Source organism: Erpetoichthys calabaricus, chromosome 13 (assembly GCF_900747795.2).
Source record: "Erpetoichthys calabaricus chromosome 13, fErpCal1.3, whole genome shotgun sequence".
Taxonomy (NCBI): Eukaryota; Metazoa; Chordata; class Cladistia; order Polypteriformes; family Polypteridae; genus Erpetoichthys; species Erpetoichthys calabaricus.
In genome coordinates, this window is record NC_041406.2 from 60,069,347 (window position 1) to 60,083,151 (window position 13,805).

The 13,805-nt window shown below is 38.1% G+C and overlaps 1 protein-coding gene across 2 annotated transcripts in view; it reads right to left on the reverse strand.

Moving 5' to 3' along the window:
* glcci1a (glucocorticoid induced 1a) overlaps positions 1–13,805 on the reverse strand; it is a 294,096-nt gene that overhangs the window by 124,081 nt on the left and 156,210 nt on the right. For both annotated transcript variants that reach the window (XM_028817035.2, XM_028817034.2), the window contains exon 3: positions 10,784–10,873. In XM_028817035.2, the coding sequence (XP_028672868.1) occupies positions 10,784–10,873 (90 nt within the window). The remainder of the gene's footprint in view (positions 1–10,783; positions 10,874–13,805) is intronic.

The following is a 13,805-nucleotide window of genomic DNA, read 5'->3' on the forward strand; positions in this document are numbered from 1 at the left end:
ATAGATAGATAGATAGATAGATAGATAGATAGATAGATAGATAGATAGATAGATAGATAGATAGAATGGCAGAGTCAAATTGTAGCTATCCAACTGAAAAAGAATCATAGTTTTTTTTCAATCCTTACTTTAGAAATACAGCTAACAATTTGATTATTATTTTCCCACCGCCTTTCAAACAGCCTAGTTTACTGACCTGTAAGTGCATTTCTTCCAGTTTTTTTTCAATAATGCAAAGACAAGAACTATAATATATATATTTGCACAATTGATTACGCGTATGGTACCAATTTTCAAAAAAAAAAAAAAAAAAAAAAAAAAAAAAAAAGGATGTCATGGGGACAGGAAATAATTACGGTATTCTGCAAGATGCAATTTACTTCAATGGATGAATCTTTTGCTTTCCTTTCAGATTCTTATATTGGTATAGAATGCACTCAAATATATAGAATATAGTACCTCCAAGATATGACTGTACTGCGTTCACAGTATAGTTAAGATTTAACCACAGATTTTCAAATATACACAGGTTGGAGGACTACAAGGGCAGCTCCAAAACCATAATATTGTGTTACTTGTGTTCATTTATAGATTTCAAAATTAGGGTTAGTGAAATCCTTTCTTCTCCGCACTCACACAATTTTCTGATCCTTATTTATTTGCTTAGAAGAGCCTACGATTGTTGAATGTTGCAAAATGTTTGATGATTCAGATGTATTAGGCTTTGGAATTGTCATCAGATGACAATTCCTAATGACACAACTTGACCAGACTATCACCTAAGAAGCTGAACCAGACCAGACTAACAACCTAAAACGTTCTGAGACCATACAACTGAAAGGGTGTCTAAACCTTTGCAAATGCCACATTTATCCTTTGATAATTATTAATTTTTTTAACATTTTTTCAGTTCATCAAATAAATTATAGCTGCACATTAACAATTTCATTAAAATGCTATTGTTTTAGTTTGTTTGCTGTTGCAGCTGTATTTACGAAGTGTTACTTCAAATGTCAACAAAATTGGTCATTTTGGCCAAAAGTGTCCAAACATTTGCATGGAAATGTATATTCTTGCATTTTTACATTTTCTCTGTTCTTATTTATTACAATGAATTTAACATAAATATGCTTATTTTACATTAGCTCAAACTTATGGAAGAACATTCCATAAGGTTAAGATGGTAAAACACTTAGAAACGATTTTTGGGTTTGCCAATTCCCCATTTCCACATAAACTGCACTTACATCTGTACTAACACATTGTGCAGACTCTCTCATGCACTGTATATTCCGCAGTAATTTATTTTAGATGAATCAATAAGATACCAAGATACTAAGTCCAGAATAGCCCTGCATTCTACAGTGTAAGACGCCCGTGGCTGGGTTTACAGAGTTTAAAAGGGCACAGCATATTCAAAACCAATACTGTGAGGTTAAAAAGAGGAAGCCATTTTACGCAAATCAAGGCGGAACATGCAGAAAAAAAAATCAAACTATGGCATCTGTAAAAGAGTGAAGAGTTATGCAATATCTTTTTACCTTAGGTATCAAACAGAATAACTTAAAATTGACTGATTGATGTCACAACCATGAACTTAATCATTATACTTTATGTGCAATTAGGAAGGCACACAAAAAACATACATGTAGCATGCAATAACCTTCACATTGAATAGCAAATGACATGTCAGTTAAACTGCTATTACCAAAAACTGAGCAACCACATGTAAACTGTATTTTTTGCATTGCATTATTTACAAAAAACAAGGTGTACATGTAAAAGTGTCCAACAATATTTTATAGTAGGGTATCGGAAGAAAAAATTATTTTAATATGTTTTACATGCAGATATCCTGCTGGTACAGTTTCTAGCACTACTGTCTCACAGATTCAGTGACCTGGGGTTCAATCCTGTGCCAGGTTGCAGTCTACATAAAGCATGTAGGTGTCTCCCCAGATCTCAATGAGTTTTTCTATAGGTATTCTGGTTTCCCTTTCACATCCCAAATACATCAGTGTTAGGTTAACTGGAAATTCTAAACTGGCACATTGTGGGTGTGTGAGTGAGCTGCACAAAGGACTGATGATACCCCCATCCTTGGCTGATTCCTACCTTGCACCTAATGGTGCGTGAATAGGCTCCCCTTGACTCAGAACTGGACTAAATGGGCTTACTAATGTTATATTATAATTTACATATAAGTAGAATACAGTGGTGTACATGAAAAAAGAATATAAATGTCATTTGAAGTACTAGGGTGTTGTACTGTGTTAGCCATTATGAATGTAGAGAAAAGCCAAGCAAAATGACACCTTTTATTGGCTAACTAAAAAGATTACAATATGCAAGCTTTCAAGGCAACTCAGGCCCCTTCTTCATTAGACAAATTTGAGCTATGTATCAGTTTATATTTAAATCAACTGGAAAAAAAAATGACACAATATCTTTAAAGCAGTCAGCCTTTGGAAGTGGAAAAATGAGACACTAATCCAACTTTATTTTTCAAAATTAAAATAACAGGTCTGGTGTGAAACCAAGACTAATCTGCAGTATATCTTACTGGATGAAATGCCAAACCACTGAAGAGGCAGGAAGGCAAGGGAGCAGTTTTTTTTTTTTTTAATATGCCTTTCAAGACGTTTTTGCATACTTTAGATTTTGATATAGAGTAAGTATTTCCTCAGAGCCTCAATTCCTAGTTTGAATCCTTTCCCAAACATTGCCTGTGTGTAATTTGCATGCTTTCCCCATGTCTGTTTGGATTTTCCTCTCAAGTTCAAATAAAGTTCTATTTATCCATCTATCATTCCTGATATCTATGCAAAAGGATGAAAGTCCAAGTCTTTAGAGTCCTGGTGCTTCCTGTTTTGCTATATGGTTGTGAGACATGGACACTATCCAGTGACCTGAGATAAAGATTGGGCTCCTTTGATACTGTGTCTCTTCAGAGAATCCTTGGGTACCGCTGGTTTGACTTTGTGTTGAATGACCAGTTGCTCATGGAGTCCTGAATGAGGCACATTACCTGCATTGTGAGGGAGCGTCAGTTACGGCACTACAGCCATGTGACGCAATTCCCTGAGGGTGATCCGGCTTGCAGGATCCACATTGTTGAGGACCTGAGTGGCTGGACAAGGCCAAGGGGACGCCCATGTAACACCTGGCTGTGGCAGATACAGGATCATTTCCGGAGGGTGGTTTCTGCCTGGGGGGTTGCCAAGCAGGCTCCTGAGCTGTTTCATCATGTGGTGGGTGCAGCAACATGCTGTACTAGAGCATGCTTCCCAACCTGACCTGACCTATCCATCTATAAAAATTAAATAGAATACATCTTTCAATATCACTCCGATGAAAAACAGTGATTCATTAGGCCTGAATCAAAAGGGAGCTAAGGAATACTTTCCCCAAAACATTAAACATTAATTAATAAATAACAGATCTGTTTGTTTCTTGATCCAGTTGAGGAGCTATGGATCAGCATCTATCCTGATAGCAGTGGGCACAAGCAGATTCATACACGCTCATTCACTCTAGACCAACTGATCGACACCAATTAACAAACATATCAGCAGAATGAGGGAGGAAAGCTTGATTACAAGACACAAGCAGAAACTCCAAAAATTTCCAAAACTGGCCCCAGGATTTAAACCCAGTATCCTGGAGCTGCAAGGCAGCAAGAATAGCCACTGTGCCACTATAGCACCTTTTGAACTACTGATAAGCATTGTAATTCATAAAAGTTATAATATGCTCTCCTATTGATTTAACAGTTCATTTTTCTAGTCAATAAATCAATAGGATATTCTGACAGAAGGAGAAGTGATTGACCTTTCACAACAAAACGATTGATTTCTAAAAGGCACTCATCAATGAAACGAATTGAAGAATATCCAAATATATTTAGTAATTTCAGAAACAAAAATCCTAAAAGAACCACAGCACAAACATCAGCTTACCTGTGGTTGTTAACATTTTGCTTCCTCTACATCAATAATGCAAAAAAAACAAAACAACTTGTTATATTAGCTGTCTCTATTATGATCCTCCAATATTTTAAGGAATTATACAAGAAAAGAATTTACTCTTAACTTATGGAAAAAAGATTTTAAATATACTGCAACTGTATGTCAGTTTCAGTTTCTGTTGATGATTCAGAAAATATTTTTTAAAAGTACCAAAACCAACGAATGGCTGCAAATAAGCCTAAATGTGAAGCCTGTACAAAATAAACATTACTGGATACTGAGACAGCTGAATGGCATTGCATTCCAAGAATCCCAAAGTATTGGAATAAGTAATGGTATAAAAATCTACATATTAAAGCTGCATTTTAAAAGCAGTTACATAGAGTACATATATTATTATTATTATATAAAGGAAAAAACAAAAACTAACTTATTTGCATACATGTTTTGCAATGAATATGTGCATAGTTAAAACTCTAATGAACATGAGTGGAAGAAACTCCATAAAAACCTAACAATCTTTTGAATTAAACATTCACCTCTACTGCCCATTTATTGGTCGAGTCCTGCCTTCAACTCAGAAGCGCAGTATTAAGGGAACATACAGTATTGCCAGGACATGATGTGTACTGATTTTTCCAAAAGTATGTATTTAACAATATTTTAGCAATTTGATAATTGACATGTGGATTATGTGACATGAGCAACATTTTCTTTTTTTCCCCATGAACATTTTTCATGTTGTTTGCCATTATACTGTACAACACTGATCAACATACTTTTTCTTTCTCATGAAAACATGAGATTAAAATTTTTTTCACTACAAAATACATGGAGAAAGTAATGTATAAAATCAAAAAAGTAGACAAGTGAAAAGTGTTATATGTAAGGAAAGTGAAAACTGATTATATATAAAAAATGGGAGACGTTAACATACAGGAAGAAAACTCAGAAAGAGAATTAAATGCTAAAGAAATTTTCATCCTCAATGAAATATACTGGTAGATAAGTAATTCAATAGGAAAATATACTGTTAGAGAGAGGGAGCATGCGCTGATAGCATGTTGCTGCATCCACCACACGATGAACCACCTAGATTGGGACCCAAGTGGAGTGGGTGACACCTCCGAACCACACTGGAACAGTGTGAGTTTTTTTTTACAGTGGCTGGAGTCAATACCATTAGGTTATTTTGTAAGAATCTCTGAATATACACGATAAAAAAGTATGCTCAGTGCCTGTATTGTGCTAGTGAGAATGCACCTGGAATATTCTGTGATGTTCTGATCACCAGGCTAGGAAAAAAAAGAAACAGTTCCAATAAAATCCTGTTCAAGCTGGTTTCCCAGATATTTCTCACATCATCTTCCTCTTCTAACCCAATGATCGCAGTCATGTGGTACATTATTTTCATGCTAGTAATGTCCTAGTTTATTTTCAGCTGTACTAAAAGATCATGGCCCTCTTTGTTATTTGTGGGCCATTTGCAACAGCAATACTGATGTTGTGAATTTTTTTCCAATGCAAAGTCAAGACTTTCAAAAATCACATCACTGATATGTAATTTTGGGGATTACACAACACAAGCACTCTGTTCCTTCTATGTACACATCACACATGTATTGAGTAGTATAACAGCTAAATCATTACATTGGTAAAAATTCTTTGTGCGGTATGGGTTTTCCTCCTGTGTTTAAACATAAACAAGTGTATAATATATATCAAGGATTATTTTCAAGATTTCACATATTGACTTTCATATAAATGTCAATTTGAAGGCAAAAAAGACTATAGAAAATTCCCTTTGAGTTTGTCTATAGGCTGTGTAAAAGACAGGGGGCGCCACAGAGCCCCAAAACCACAGACACACCACACTAAAGAGTCCCAGGTGCAAAGTAAAGGTTTTAATTGCACAAAATACCTTATTTACAGACCAATTCCACAATCATTCAATAAACTACTCCTCCCTTTCCTCCTCTAGGTGAGCTTTCCCTTCTGCCTGCCGACTCTAACTCACTCGCATTTATGTCAGACCTGGGAACACTTCCAGTACAGTCCTTCCTCAGGACTATAACTCCCATACACCCCTGCGGGCATCCCTACTGGGTCCACGCCAGCTTAGTACTTCCATCTATTATACTGGGGGAGGAACTGCACTGGATACACCAACTCCCCCATGTTATCCCTTAAGTCAGTGGTCCCCAACCTTTTTGACAGCAAGGACCACTTTACTAGAAGCAAATTTTTCCAGGGACCGGTGGGGGGGGGGGGGGGGTTTGAGGATTCGGGGCGGGTTCGTAGGGCAGTTTTATACACAATTTACATTACATTTATATTATTATTAAGTTATTAAGCAGTTCGCATACATTTGCAACCTGATATTTGTCTTCTTTTTTTGCATATAACAAAGACATATGCATTGCATTTGTCATTCCAACAGATTGCACATCACAAACATTAACACTGTTATTGTATTTTCATGTCTGCCGTTTCAATAGGAGGGGACAATGAGTTAAATTCCAATGGATGTTTTTCAAATGTTGACAAGCAATAAGCAAAAGGTATCACTGAAAACCACAGAAAACAAAAACAGCATAAAAAACAGTACGAGGAAAGTTCGAAGAAAGAAATTTTTTTTACAGTGTTTCTGTTTGGGGATCTTTGTGCAAATGTGCACAACTGAGCTGCGACCACAGATCTAACTGCTCTGTGGATGATTCATTCAAGCATTTCAAGGTCACTTCGTAGAAATGAAAGTATCTGCTGAATGTACTTCATAGCAACGAGATTTCTATAGACTCGTGTCATATGGGGAAACTGTCGGGACCATAAAAATACTCTGTTGTAATACTCTCTTAACTCGGTCTCTCTCTGCGCCGTTGCAAAGCCCAACCCGCCAAGCATTCTGAAAAGTCTGAGTGAGTCTCCGTTGCCAGCAGTTCTCTTGTGGACCGGCTGTCAGATGGCTGAGGCCTGGTAGTGAGCCGCGGACCAGGGGTTGGGGACCTCTGCCTTAAGTTATCCCTTTGTATGGGATGTTGCTTCAGTTCCATCCCAGCCAGGTTATGCCTCCTTCCATACTGTCCTTCCATTATAGCATCCCAGCTGGGAAAGGGTCCAGCATAGCACTCGCAACTGTTAGCCCCAACCAAAAAAAATATCAATGTAATCCTTTATTTGCACAATATTGCAAAGGTAAGCAGAAGAATTTTGGAGAAGAAGTTTGTGTAAGGTTTCAACATGGAGGAAACCTCTTTTATCTCTATAAATTAAAACACAATAAGTATGAGGAAAATTTTAGTCGCAATTTTCAAATACACAAGAGGTGCTAGTGTCAAAATTACTTCTTTTTTTGGCTGCTCCCATTTAGGGGTCGCAAAAGCAGATCATGTGGCTCCATCTGTTCCTGTCTTTCACATCATTTTCTGCCACACAGACTGCCTTCATGTCCTCCCTTACCACATCCATATACTTCCTCTTGCCTGGTGGTTCCATCCTCAACATTCTTTTCCTGATGTACATCTCTTCTCTGCATGTGCAGAGCCATCTCAATCTTGCCTCTCTTACTTTGTCATCAAACTGTCGTACCTGTATTGTTCCTCTAATATACTCATTCCTAATCCTGTCTACCCATGTTACTCTGAGAGAATATTGTAGCATCTTCAACTCCGCCACTTCCAGCTCTGCCTCCTGTCTTTCTGTCAGTGTCACTGTGTGTAAACCATACAGCATAGTTGGTCTCACTACCGTTTTATAGACCTTCCATTTCACTCTTGCAGATACTCACAAATCACTCCTGCCACTCTTCTTCACTTAGTCCACCCTGCCTGCACTCTCCTCTTTATCACTCTGCCACACTCTCTGTTGCTTTGGACTGTTGAACCCAAGTATTTAAATTTGTCTATCTTCACCATATCTTCGCCTTGCAGTTGCACCCTTCCACCTCCTTCCCTTTCATTCAATGCACATATACTCCATCTTACTCCTACTGACTTTCATTCCCCTTCTCTCTCTCTCCAGTGTGTACCTCCATCTCACCAGATTCGCCTCAACCTGATGTCTACTCCTGCTACAGATCACAATGTCATCCGTGAACATCATAGTCCACTGAGACTCCAGTCTAACCTCTTCTGTTTACCTGCCCATCACCATTGCAAAGAGGAAAGGACTCAAAGCCAATTTTTGATGTATTCCCAACCTCACATTGAACCAGGCTGTCATTCCTACTGCACACCTCACCAGAGTCACACTGTCCTCATACATATCCTGCAACACCCTCACAAACTTTTCAGCTATTCCTGACTTCCTCGTGCAGTGCCATAACTCCTCTCTTGGAATATGCTTTCTTTAATGTCCACAAACATGCAACTCAATTCTTTCTGACCTTCTCTGTACTTCACCATTAACACTCTTAAAGCAAACATTTCATCTATAGTACTCTTTCCTGGCACAAAGCTATATTGCTGCACACAGATTGCCACAACTCCTCTCAGCCTAGCATCCATCACTTTTTCCCATAGCTTCATGGTGTGGCTGATCAGCTTTATACCCCTGTGGTTACTCCAGCTCTGTACATCTCCCTTATTGAAAATCAGTACAAATATACTTCTCCATTCCTCAGGCATCTTCTCAATTTTCACGATTTGTTAAACAATCTTTTAGAAATTCTACTGATATCTCACCTAACATCTCCATGACTCCACTGGCGTATTGTCCAGGCCAACTACTTTTCCACTTTTGATAGCTTCCCTCATTTCAGCTTTGCTGATCCCTTGTACCTCATGATTTATTATCTCCACTTCATCCAACGTACACAATCTCTCACTTTCCATATTCATTAGTTCTTCAAAGTGCTCCTTTCACTTTTTCAACACACTCTCCCTGCTTGCCAGCAAATTTCCATCTGCATCCTATCTCACCCTAACCTGCAGAATGTTCTTCCCCGCTCAGTCCCTCTGCCTGGCCAATCTATACAAGTGCTTTTCTCCTTGTTTTGTGTCCAGCTTCTCATATAGCTTAACATAAGTCTTGTCCTTAGCCTTTGCCACCTCTCTCTTCACCTTGAGCTGTATCTCTTTGTATACCTCTCTGCTTTCATCATCTCTCTGGTTATCCCAATTCTTTTTCACTAACCTCTTCCTCATTTCACCACCAAATCTCTTTGTCGTCATTCTTTTGTCCAGATGTCACACCAAACACCTTCCTAGCTCTCTCCCTTCAGCTGTGGTGTTCCAATCATCTATCCCGTCTTCACCACCACCCAGTGCCTGTCTCACTTCCTCTGTGAATTTCACAGAGTAGTCTTCCTCTTTCGGCTTCTACTACCTTATCCTTGGTTCCATTGTCACTCTCTTCCTCTTTTTACACCTCAAAATTCATCCTGCAAACCAGCAATTGATGCTATCTATCTACAGTACCCCCACCACTACCTTATAGTCTTAGTGTCAAATTGCAACAAATTCAAATATCCCTAGTTTATTAATTTGGAAGTGGCTGACCATATGAGAAAAAAAATATACACAGACATTACACATTCAGTGATAATGTACCCTCTTAAATCACATGGTTTGGATGTAAATGTTTGAGTGGGAGGGCATAAATGCAATGACTAAAGCTTTAGGTCGAATGTAAATAATAACAGGACACAAACAAGCAAAATGACAACACTAAATTTACATTGCAGGTGCAGCAATAACATAATGGCAGCAATTTGAAACTTGAAACATGTTGGTACTACAACAGATCCGTGATTGATCTGCACTCAAGATCCATATATGTGTGTAGGAGTACTTTTCATCAATAATAATTAGTGGGAACTATCTAGTAAATTTTGGCAGACATCATATTTCCCAGAGGATCACCCTGGAGAAATGACTGTCCATGGCTTGGGAAAGTATAACAGCTAGCGTGTATGACAAGTGACAGTGTAGACAATAAGGTCACAATGAGCTAAGATGCCTTTCTACCCTCAGTCAGAGTATGTGAACATTTTTTTTTAAATTTCTTTAACTTCTAATGTGATTTTCAACCAGGATTCTTATTTTTGCTGTAGGCAATATCACCAGTTATAAAATTATTAAGATGATTATTTTTCATACTGTATGAAACTTATAGCTACTTGTTTTGATTTATTTAACTGTCCATAGAAGTCTGAATTTTTGTTTGATCATATACTGAAAAAATTCTTTTACAAGTTACTAATATCTACTGTCCACTCTCTATTTTTTAACAACAAAGAAAACATGAAAATGTTTCAGTTATTAACTTTTTCTTAAATCAGTTTGTGAATAGCAGAGTAGAAACTATGAATACACATTTCAAAATATTTCATCCATTACCTCATCTGCTTAATTCAAGTCTGAGTCATGGGAGTTGCAGCCTATCCTGCCTGCATAAGGTGTAAGGCAGAAACCAGTCATAGTATGGTGCACTCACGCGGATACTCAAATAAGGATAATTTAGAGTCACTAACTGGCTTAACATGCAAACCTTTACAGTTATACTGTTATATCTACTACTTCCAGCAAATAGCCAGATTATTACACGATATAAATCTTGACCATATCTTTCTTTCCTACATGTCATCATTAACCTAGCAAGCTAAAGGAAAGAAGCTCCAAATCAGGAGATTTCTTTTACACATGTAGCAGCTGTAAATATTCAGTATATTAGGAACAAATAATTGTATCAATTAGTAAATGTTAATTAATAGCAACATTTGGAGTGAATTTCACCTTTACTGCTTTGACTTTTATGCAAGTAACATCAATTTTGAAAGATTAGGAGCAAGAGTGAACTAATATCTATCCAATTACCTCTTTCAGCTGATCTGAACTACCCCAAGAGGCTGATCGTTGGTGTGTGCTTCTCTTCTCTGCCTCTTCTTCTGACCAGCAACTAGGAGTCTGCAACAAAAAAAAACAAAAATGGGTTAAAATTATAGTCTGTCAAAAAGCTGTCTCAACCAATGAAGAAGGAATTATACAAAAAAAAAATATATATATATACTGAAAATGCAGAAAACAGTGTCAGAGGCCCAACACATAATCTGCAAAGATATGTAGTGCCATTTTTAAAAACAATAAACATAAAAATAATTAAGCTTTGTTTAATCAAAATAGAGGCAGAAATATTTTTTTACAGGATGGTTTTCTTCTAGGGCGGCATGGTGGCGCAGTGGGTAGCGCTGCTGTCTCACAGTTAGGAGACCCAGGTTCACTTCCTGGGTCCTCCCTACGTGGAGTTTGCATGTTCTCCCCGTGTCTGCATGGGTTTTCTCCGGGTGCTCCGGCTTCCTCCCACAATCCAAAGACATGCAGGTTAGGTGCATTGGTGATCCTAAATTGTCCCTAGTTTGTGCTTGGTGTGTGGGTGTGTGTGTGTGTGTGTGTGTGTGTGTGTGTGTGCGCGCCCTGCGGTGGGCTGGCACCCTGCCCGGGGTTTGTTTCCTGCCTTGCGCCCTGTGTTGGCTGGGATTGGCTCCAGCAGACCCCTGTGACCCTGTGGTTAGGATATAGTGGGTTGGATAATTGATGGATGGATGGATGGTTTTCTTCTAATTTTCTGGACAGTATTCAATGTACATCATATGGATAACTAAATGTTGTATCCATCAGATAAGCAGACATGAGCAAAATCAGCACTGGTGTAAATAGATGCAACGCATTCTATGATTGTTAGCCTGTGGTAACCTATGTGTATCTTTACAGGTACTGTCTGTAAAGGTGCTAGAGTTGTAAACATATGACAATTACAGTAGATTTTTAAAACCAACCAAATCTGACACCTGATTTTTCTTGGTCAGAAATGTGAGAGTCATCCAAATGGTGTATCACTGAATTTAGCTTTAAATAGGATTGACAAACTGACATAAATTTAGAGCTGCATGTTGTTAAACTATGTGAGGAAACCTAGTTGAAGAAATGTTGCTGGCATCAAACCTGTGCTGCTTTCAGTCTGTGATTCACCTGCTCATTAACTCCCTCGTTCATAGAAAATGATTCCCGCCACTGAGAGAGATAGCAAATTGATGCCAGTACATTAGGCGGAACAAGATCCTGCATAGGACAAAGGTGCACCCAGGTTCATTCACCAACCTACACTCAAGTATTTCTGAGTCATACTGTAAATGTTTTGACTGTAGGAGGAAATTAAAGTGCTCAGGAGATGACGTTATGTAAAGCAGATAATGAAAAATATACAGACGGACTTTCAGCCAATGCTTTAAACACCTTTGTCCTACTCCGCTAAGTTTAGTTTCACAGATTGTAGCCTACACAATTTGGTAAATAGATTCCTACCCAAAATACATGTTGTTTTAACATTATATTTTTAAATGAAACAAAAAGCCACTTTAACTTAGCTGTGTACTTTTGAAAGTGAGCTAACAGCTTTTTGATGAAAGCAGTGCTGTAATAAAACATATACTATATATATAATCCATCACATTCTTTGAACTTTACCAATAATTACAATTTCATCCATGCATCTTTTTTCCACACCACGTTATTTCCACTTAGAGTAACAGTAGAATGGTACTTATCCTAGTAACAGAGGATGCAAGGCAGGAACCAGCCCCAGGACATTATGACACACTTACTCACTAGCACCATTGCATTCTGGGTTTTTGTGCTTTCTGTACAGAGGATTCAAGTTCTCTCAAGGTTAATGACAGATTCCATTTTTTTTGTTGCTTACCATAAGGCATACTGGCAAGTCTAAATTGCCCAGTGTGAATATGTGTGTAGATACTGGGTGCAGGAACAGTGTAAAGTAAAACAGTGGATGGATGGATGGGGGAAACGGTTCGGAGTTTTCTGTATGGATAGACATATTTGGTATTTACCTCTCGGTTTCTTAAAAAAATCACGTAAAAAGGCTCACACATTAAAATACGACATCATATTACATTTTCCAGGCATCAGTTTACCAAAAGAACCAACTTTAATTCAGAGTCATACCTGATTAACCTTCCTTGAGGGTATTTGGGATGTGCAAGACAACTTGAAGACACAAACAGTGACTAGGTGGGGACTTTAAGCCAGGTTACTGGCACTGTGATGAAGCAGCAGTCTCCACTCTATACAGGGAAGCACTGTGGCCCAGTGGTTAATGCCTTGCCTCACAGCCCATGGGGTCTGGATTTAATTTCCCAGCACATTCAAAGCAGTCTCCATATTCTGCCTCACACATGCACTTGGGTGTTCACCAGGCAATCCGATTTACTTCCAGCTCCTAAAGATGCGGACGTTAACATTGTTGGAGAGGATAAATAGTGTCCCATTCAGAGATGGTAACTACATTGTATTTATCATATTATTTTATTTATCAAATGTAAAAGTTCACCGTTTTAGGCAGTTTGGTTAAACCCAAGAAGATGTAATAATTTAACCCATTTAAAGCCAAAAGCTCTTAAGTGCTTTGCTGTTTCAGAGCTAAAAGAGAGTGATATGAAGAACTAGAATGTTGAGTATGCACCTATAACTCTATCACCTTACACTTGAGACAGCAGCAATCACCAGTCTGAATCAGATGAACGTTTGGCCAATGTTATTATCCACACTTCACATTCATTCCTATTCAATTTTAGTGAGTCACCAAATGGCATCAAACAATATAGTACGGTTTATGTTGATACAAACAGCATGTATCTACCATGGATAATGTGTAGCATCTCTTCTAGTTGCGGGCAGGGTACGTAAAACAGTTTATTTACTGATAATGTCAGGTTACAAAAAAACTGGACATTTCTCCAAAATACAAACTGATTAGATAATTATGTTAATCATGTTGTAATGCGGCGGCACGGTGGCGCAGTGGGTAGCGCTGCTGCCTCGC